We start from the raw sequence: 7,671 nt of genomic DNA, 5'->3' as shown, positions 1-7,671 counted from the left end.
TCGCGGCCCCCCGGCCCTGTCAATAAGCTGAGCCGGGGCCGGCGCTGATGGGCCCCGGGGCCGGGAGACGCCAAGGTCGGGCGCGGGCGGCGGGGACGGGGGGCTGCGGGGACGGGGGGCCGCGGGGAGCGGGTCAGGCGCCGCGCGGCGCTGCCCGTTGCACCCAGCCCGGCCGGGTCCCGCTCCCCGGTGCTGCAGGGTTGCAGTGCTGCACCGCAGCTGCACGGTGGGTGCCCGGGCTGCTCCGGGCTCCTCCAGCGCCCGCGGAGCCAGCGGCTCCAAGCTGCACAGCCGGGCCGCACACACACCGGGGTCGCACCGGGAACTGTGCACCGCCTGCGTGCAACCACCGCACTGCCGTGCCTTGCCCGACCCTCGCCCCATGGGGATGGGACCTTCCCGCTGCCTCTCCCCGGGCCGTGGGGCAGCCTGCGCCGGGGTTGCAGGTGCCGGGGAGAGGCCCGGCCGCAACGGGAGCCCGGCACCCCAACGCGGCAGCCATGCTGCCATCTCCTGGCGCAGCCGCGGCCGGGCCAGCGGGCTGGATCCAGCACGCGCGATGCAGCCGCGGCGATGCTCCCGGCAGGGGGGACCGCGCTGGGCTGCCCCTGTCCCAGCACACAGCGGACACGGCACCCGTCTGGCTCAGCATGTTTTATTCCCCGCCGGGGGGTCCCGCGGTGCCGCCACCGCTCACAGCCGCTCCACGTAGAAGGCCTTGCCGAGCCGCCGCAGCTCCTGCTGCAGGTGCTCGCGCTGGAAGAGCCGGCGCAGGGTGGCACGTCGGACCTGCCGGGGCACCGTGAGCCAGCGGGCAAAGGCCGGGGCGCCCGGCGCTGCCCCACGCCGGGGATCGGGGCCGGGTGCGCCCGGCCTCACCGCAGTGCGCTCCTTGCCAGCGAGGCGCAGCTCCGCAGCGATGCTCTCCCGCAGCGCCCCGAGGGTCCTGGCCCAGATCCCGGCCTCCCACTGCGGCTGCTCCCAGCTGTGGGCACACGGCAGGGCACGGCCAGGTGCCGCGGGGACGCCGGCCCGAGTGGCCAGGCCCTGAGCAAAGCGGGGTCGAGCCCTGCGGCGACTCCCTTTGCCGACTCTACCTTTCCTGCACGTTTGCGCCACCGGCCTCCTTCTCCAGCGCCTGCAACCACAGCAGCACAGTTTGGGCAGCCCCGGCCCAGGGTTTAACCCATGCAAGGGGGGCGCGGGAGGGCGACGCGCTCGGCTGCAACGCTCCCAGCGCCCAGGGGAGACGTTCCCACCCCAGCAGAGCCCAACCGCCGCAGGGAAACCAGCCCAGGGCCGGGGCGCTGCTCAGCTCCAGCCCGACGGCCACAACGGGCCGTGACCCGAGCTCGATGCCCCGCAGGCTCGGGGAGACGAGCGGCCGCGGCCCAGCCCTGTCCCACCTCCTCCTGCTGCCGCAGCGAGGGCGCCCGCTCGCTCGCCACTGCCCTTGCCACTGCCATGGCCGCTGCTGTCCCTCCGCGCCGGCCGGCCGTTACCGGGCGTCCCCGTCACCCCGGCAGCCGCACGCTCTGCGGAGACAAAGCCAAGGCTGGGCCTGGAGCCACGGGCCAGGCCAACGCCTCCTCGAATCCCCGCGCCCCGGCGGGGAGGAGCAGCCAGCCCGGCTGGGAAAGGTCCTTCTGGCGGGTCCACAGCACACATCCACCTTGGGGGAACCGTCATTTTATTAAACAGCAATTAAAAAGAGTGCAGAGGCCCAGGCGAGGGGCACGGTGCCCTGCCCAATGCAGCACGCGCCGAGGCGGCCGGCGAGCAGCAGGCGCTGCCTTCGGCCTTGCAGGATGCAGACTTCAAGCCGGGGGCTGCGAGCTTCTGCCCAGAGCTGGGCTGCCCCCGCTGCCACCAGCAGCCCCGTCCTCCGGGGCTCGGGGGGAGCTGGCAAACCAGGCGCTGGTGAGAGTGGGAGGAAAAACCCCCTTGGCAGGGCAGACGGGACGTGTAAAGCTGGTATCTGTCTGCCTGAGACGTCCCCAAATGCCCAGTCGTGGCAGAGAGTAGAAACCGCAGCCCAAAGAGGCAGCTCATCCACGGCTACTGAGAACCGGCCACCAAACTATTTACACTCAGTTCAGGCACCCTCGCCCACGGCCCCGATGCAGAGGCAGGCTGAGCACCCAGCCACGAGCAGCAGGCAGCGACGATGCCACGCTCCTGCAGCCACAGGGAAAACGAGAACATTCACCCTTTGGAAAGAACAGGAAAGCAGCTCCCACGAGAGCCCAAGACCCACACGGGTGAGATGGACAGACAGAATCAGCCCCCGCCGGCCATCAGGGGGAGAGGACAGGTGGAGGAGAGCACTGGCTGGGATCGATGTCTTTTATAAATAAGCTAAAGCTAATCAAAGTCTATTCACAGGGCCAGGGCTCCAAGAAGTTGCTGGCCTCAAGGGCAGAACAAGCCTGAAACGTGTCCCCGAGCCTGACACTGAGGAGGCCCAGGCAGGCCGATCCCCTCCGGGTTCAGCAGGCAGGCACACCGCTTTGGAAAGGCCTCCAGGCGAGGGATGGGCTCCACCAGCCAAGACGGAGCCTCCGCTGAGCTATTATATCCAACGTTGTGCAACAGAGAGACCTAAGAGTGCAGCCGCTTCCTCCCGACGCTGCCCGCACGTGGAACTGCGGCCAAAACCTGCCCAGGGCACTAGCTGCACCCATCAAGGGGCTCTGCTCGCGGCAGGTCCCCGGAGCAGCGCTCCCTGCGTGGCTCACAGGGTGCTCTCCAGCGTGTTGTAGTTGTCCTTGAAGCTCTTCAGCTCCAGGAAGTGTTTGGCACGTTTGCTCTTCTGGCTGGAAGGCAGGTAGGTGACCTGGATGGTGGCTGGGTTGGAGACTTCGGGAGAGAGAGTGAGGTCCTTCGCTGCCGACTGGTGCTGCCTCTGGCTGCTGCCTCCCCGCGCCTTGGTCCTGCGGAGAGAGGGGCATGATCAAAGCAGGAGGAGGAGGAGGAGGAGGAGGTGCCGCCCTCCCCAGAGGAGCTGCTCCGCCATCGGGTCCGTCTGTCCAACGAGAGGCAGATCTGCCCTCAGGAGATGGTTCTTACTGCAGTTTTGAAAACCGAGACTGGCGTTTCCAGGGGTTCTAGGCCTGGAGAGCATTTGAAGCCCCTGGCTCAAAGCAGCCAGCCCAAGTGGGAATGCAGACAGCGACCAAGCTAGTAACTAGCCCAAAAGATATCCTTAACCCCATTAAGGGCTTGTTAAGGGCTCATAAAGTTACTTAATTGCATGCTGAGACGTCCCCAAATGCCTGTTAAGGATAAGCAGGCCTGGAGAGACAGGCTGGCCTGGGCAGAAGCAGCCCGTTTCTCCGAGGCTGGGCGTTTGCCCCAGAGCCCCTCTCCGTCCACACCTCCTGCAGCCCCAGGAACCAACGTCCCGCACCAGCTGCGTCCAGCCCAGCAGCGACACTTACATGTTTGCTAGCTCGTTCAGAGCATCCTGGTACTTCAGATATTCCGGTTTCCCAAAGACCTAGACACAAGCAGAGAAGACACTAGAAACCCGGGCCCAGGTTACACTGCTATCTGGGTCCTGCCACGAGGCTGGAGAGCAGCACCCTGGGCTGCTGCGGACACCAGGCAACGGCAGGGCTGGCGCTTACCCCAGTGCCGTAACGGGCACTCTCATACCCATCCAGCAAGGTGTCAATCAAGGTTTTGCGGATGCCTTTGAAGGAAGAGCTGGAATTCCGCAGTTCCAGCAGGTAGGCACAGAAGTTCTTTCCTGTTAAAGACTTTGGGTATCTGCCCTCTGCATGAAATGGTATTTCTGGAAAATAAAAAGGCACAACAGAACCAGCTGAAGCACAGTTTAAAATGCCTCTGTTCACCCCACAGACCGAGCTAGAAGTCCACAACTAAATAACTTCCTACCACTTCTGCTGTCTCAATTCGCCTGAGCCTGGATGGAGAGATGAACCCAATCAAGGTGAACGAGTTCACTTTGTTTCTAAAGCAGCTTTGCTGACTGCATCCTACGTGTCAGCAAAGCCAACCCTCAGGCAGCCAGGGCCACCTCCTGGATGGGCTAAGCGACTGCTGTTCTCAGAAGAGGACTTCGTGCTACCACAAGACCCTTGGTCAACACACTGAACCCTTATTTTATATACGCGTGGTCTCTCTCCCCACCCTTTCCTCCCTGTGCCCGCAGTGTGCTGCCTTACCAGATGTTCTGATTGCGTCCAGGGCCTTCATCCTGTACAAGTAGTTATAGCAGCCTGGAAGAGACAACGCACAGACTGAAAGCTCTGCACAACTTGGCAACAGGAGACACAGTCACACCAGCCTGCTGGTGCAAAGGGGGGGTTAGATGCACAGGAGCAGGGGGCAGAGTGCAGAGAGACCATCTCATATTAAGCAGCCAAACATGATGCTGCAACATGACAGCCAAAAAAAAAGGCCAGCAGTGCAGCTCAGCACTAGGGGAATGACCACAGTCACTTAAGTGAGACCTGAGCCTGCTACAGGGGGAAAAGCGCTGGATGATCTCTCTGGTGTCCTCTGACTCAGCTGTGCGTTCAGCAAGAGAGACGACACAGGCTACCTTGGGTCTCCAGCTGCAGAAGCCTGCTGTCATCCTCAGCTAGCAGCCGGGGCTCATACTTGATGTCCTGCACCCTGGACAGTCGAATGTCAATCTCCTCCTTTAAGTCCTGTACAAACGAAGAAACCACCGCCTTGAATTTACAGAGCGCCTGCTTTTTTACGGGCTCACAAGGATGATAACAGCCAAGTCCTGGGGGCTCTCTAGAGTCAATCAGAGAGAAACCCGTTTCCTCTCGAACCACCCGCGCCCCAAGGTGCAGCAAACCCCCCTGTGTCGGCTGGCACGGACAGGTCTGCGGGCACAGGTGAGGGGAGACACGTCCCCACCCGCGGGGCCGCGCGCACCAACCTTGGGCGCGTGCTGTCCGACAGGCACGTGGGGGCCACGGCGGGACTTCATGGCGAAGCGCATGATCTGCCGTTTCACGAAGATGAAGAGCAGCACAAAGACCTAGGGCACCACAGCGGGGGCAGGCGGTCAGACACCGAGCTGCACCCACGGGGGCCCCACGGGCACCTGGGACCCACAAGGGGCTCACGACCAGCCCCACGGCCACCCTGGTCCCGGCCCCAGAGACACCCCGGGCCTAGCAACCAAAAAAACCCCACAGCCACCCCAAATCCAGCAACTGCAGGGGCCCCTGCCCCAGCCCCAGCCCATCAGGGGCCCCATGGACACCCGGGCCAGCCCCACAAATGCCCTAAGACTGGCACCATGGGGGCTCTTACACCCCTCCCCGGCCCCATGGATGGCCTGAGCTCAGGCCCATGCGGGACCCTATGGACATCCTGGCCCAGCCCCACAGCTCCCCAAGTCCGGGCACATGGGGGCCCCACGGACACCCTGGCCCAACCCCATGACTACCCAAGTCCGGGCATGTGGGGGCCCCACGGATGCCCCAGACCCGGCCCCACACCAGCCCCACGGACACCCCAAGACTGATGCCATGGGGGCTCTTACTCACGCCCCTCCCCGGCCCCACAGACGGCCTGAGCCCAGCCCCACGCGGGACCCTACCGACACCCTAGTTCAGCCCCACAACTACCTGCGTCGGGGCACACGGGGGGCCTACGGACACCCCGGGCCCGGCCCCACGGGAGCCTCAGGCCCAGCCCAGGCCCAGCCCCACGGGAGCCCCACGGACGCCCCAGGCCGGGCCCCACGGACGCCCCAGGCCGGGCCAGGCCTCAGGGGCCGCACTGAGGCCGCACCGCGGACGGGGCCGTGGCCGTGGCCGGGCCCGGCGCGGCGGCGCTCACCAGGCTGCCGTAGGCCATCACCAGCACCACGTTGACCCCCGAGAGCCAGTTGCTGCTGGACGCCGCCATCCCCGGCCCGGCCCAGGGCCCCACAACATGGCGGCCGCCGAAGCCGCCCCGCGCCCCCGCCACGTGACCGGGAGGAAGGGGGGGGCGGCCTCGCGCCTGCGCGCGGCGCGGCGGCGAAGGGAGGGGAGGGGCGGGGGAGCGAGCGAGCGAGCGAGCAGGGGCCGCGCCCACGTGACGCGCCGCGCCGCGTCACGCCGGGCGCGCGGGCCGCCAGGAGGGCGCTCCCGCTTCCTTCCCTTCTTCCCTTTCCTCGCGAGCGCGCGCGGGAGCCGGGGGGAGGGGGGGGCGGTGTCACGTGGTCGCGGCGGGGTGAAGCCGGCCCGGCCCCGCCCCCCGCGCCCGCATCACGTGATGGGGGCGGGCGCCGCTGGGTAGTTGTCAGTGTGGTGGAGACTCAGGTAAAGTTGGCTGCGCGGAGGCGGCGGCGGCTCCGGTAATTGCGCGCGGCCCCTTTAAATCCCGCCCCCTCCCCCCCGCCGCCGCCGGGCTCCCCTCAGCCCGCCCGGCGCCGCCGCCGCCGGCCCGCGGCCGAGCGCGGCCTCCGCCCCGCCGCCGAGCCGCGGCCGCCGCCGGGCCCCGCCGCCGCCGCCGGGCGCCGCGCGGCGGGAGGGAGGCTGCGGCGCGGCCTAGTGGGCCGGGCCGAAGCCGGGGGCTGGCGTAGCGCGCGCGGCCGCCGCAGGTGAGGGGCGCGCGGGGCGGGCGGCGCGGCGGGCCCGGGAGGCGGGGACGCGGCGCGGGGGGCAGGGAGGGAATGGCGGCCGCGGCCATGAGGGCGGAAGCGGCCCGGGGAGCGGGCCCGGGCCCGGCGCCGGGCCGGGGAGGGGACGCGGGGCGGGGGGGGGGGCGGGGGGAGCCCCGCCGGCTGCGGGCCCCGCGCCGCCCGCCGGGCCCGGCCCATTGTGCCGCCGCCCCGGGACCGCGCCGCGCCTCGACCCCGGCGGCTGCGGCAGGCGCCACGATGCGGGCTGCCCCGTCCCCTGCCGTCCCGCCGCCGCCGCCGTATTGTTCTCCGGCTCCTCCGGCCTCGCGCGGCGAGCGCGGAAACTTCCCGGCGTCGCGGGGAGCGGCGCCGCCCGCCCCCCGGGGCCCCGGCGCTGAACTTCCCCCGGGGGCAGGACGCGCCGCGCCGCGGCTTTGTGCTGCCCCGGGGGCCGGCGGCCGCCGCAGGCCCGGCCCGGCCCGGCCCGGGCCCCCTCCCGGTTTCGGGGCAGCTGGGAAGCCCTGCGTAGCTGTAAACACCGGTGACTCCCGGGAATCGCCCCAGGTTCGCGGCCGGGTCTCTGTCCTCTCGAGATCCTGCGGGTTTCCTTTGCTTCCACGCCAGTTCGAAGCGCTTTCCTATCATATATCCACGCGTTCTCAGACTATAGAGCTGTCCGGTGAGACTTCCTCAATAAAACAACATGCTTTGATGCTAAACTCAGCTTCTCTAATGGCTTATCTTGGAGCATTAAAAAAAAAAAAAAAAGCTTTTATTCCACATATGTGTGAGTTGCTTGATTTGCAGCTGCCATGCGTTTGCTCCTGGGCAAAACTTGTAACGCTGATAAACCATCCCGCTGTATCGGGCTCTTTCTGGTGCTTGCTGTCCCCCACGGTGCAGAATGGCCGTTCCCCGTGGTTTGTGCTCTCTAGTCCTTGCACTTAAAACCTGCGAGCCTTTTGCAAATGTTAATTAAACTTTGGTGGAGGGGTATGGAAATACCACTTTTCTGTTTTAACAGATGAGGGAAACTGAGGCTGGGACGTACTGTGACTTGCGTAGCTTCA

General features: G+C 66.9%; 2 protein-coding genes across 10 annotated transcripts in view; one reads left to right on the top strand and one right to left on the bottom strand.

Moving 5' to 3' along the window:
• Nucleotides 1-2,654: 2,654 nt before the first annotated feature.
• C31H1orf43 (chromosome 31 C1orf43 homolog) lies at nucleotides 2,655-5,959 on the bottom strand. Of its 2 annotated transcripts, none has more exons than XM_067313422.1 (7): nucleotides 5,833-5,959; nucleotides 4,922-5,023; nucleotides 4,568-4,679; nucleotides 4,191-4,244; nucleotides 3,630-3,796; nucleotides 3,441-3,499; nucleotides 2,655-2,933 (listed from the first exon to the last, which is right to left on the bottom strand). In XM_067313422.1, the coding sequence occupies exons 1-7, from the start codon at nucleotides 5,899-5,901 to the stop codon at nucleotides 2,735-2,737; spliced, it is 762 nt and encodes a 253-aa protein (XP_067169523.1). In that variant the 5' UTR covers nucleotides 5,902-5,959; the 3' UTR covers nucleotides 2,655-2,734. The 2 variants fall into 2 exon arrangements, with proteins under 2 accessions (XP_067169523.1, XP_067169524.1); XM_067313423.1 differs by having other exon boundaries at nucleotides 4,571-4,679.
• Nucleotides 5,960-6,274: 315 nt separating this feature from the next.
• UBAP2L (ubiquitin associated protein 2 like) overlaps nucleotides 6,275-7,671 on the top strand; it is a 33,344-nt gene continuing 31,947 nt past the window's right edge. For 3 of the 8 annotated variants that reach the window (XM_067313447.1, XM_067313452.1, XM_067313451.1), the window contains exon 1: nucleotides 6,275-6,299. The gene's annotated coding sequence lies outside the window, so the exon portion shown is untranslated. The remainder of the gene's footprint in view (nucleotides 6,300-7,671) is intronic. The other 5 variants (XM_067313453.1, XM_067313450.1, XM_067313449.1 and 2 more) reach the window with 2 other exon arrangements.

Source organism: Apteryx mantelli, chromosome 31, assembly GCF_036417845.1.
Source record: "Apteryx mantelli isolate bAptMan1 chromosome 31, bAptMan1.hap1, whole genome shotgun sequence".
Taxonomy (NCBI): domain Eukaryota; kingdom Metazoa; phylum Chordata; class Aves; order Apterygiformes; family Apterygidae; genus Apteryx; species Apteryx mantelli.
Note: the sequence above shows the minus strand (reverse complement) of the source record. Positions and strands in the feature narration are given on the sequence as shown.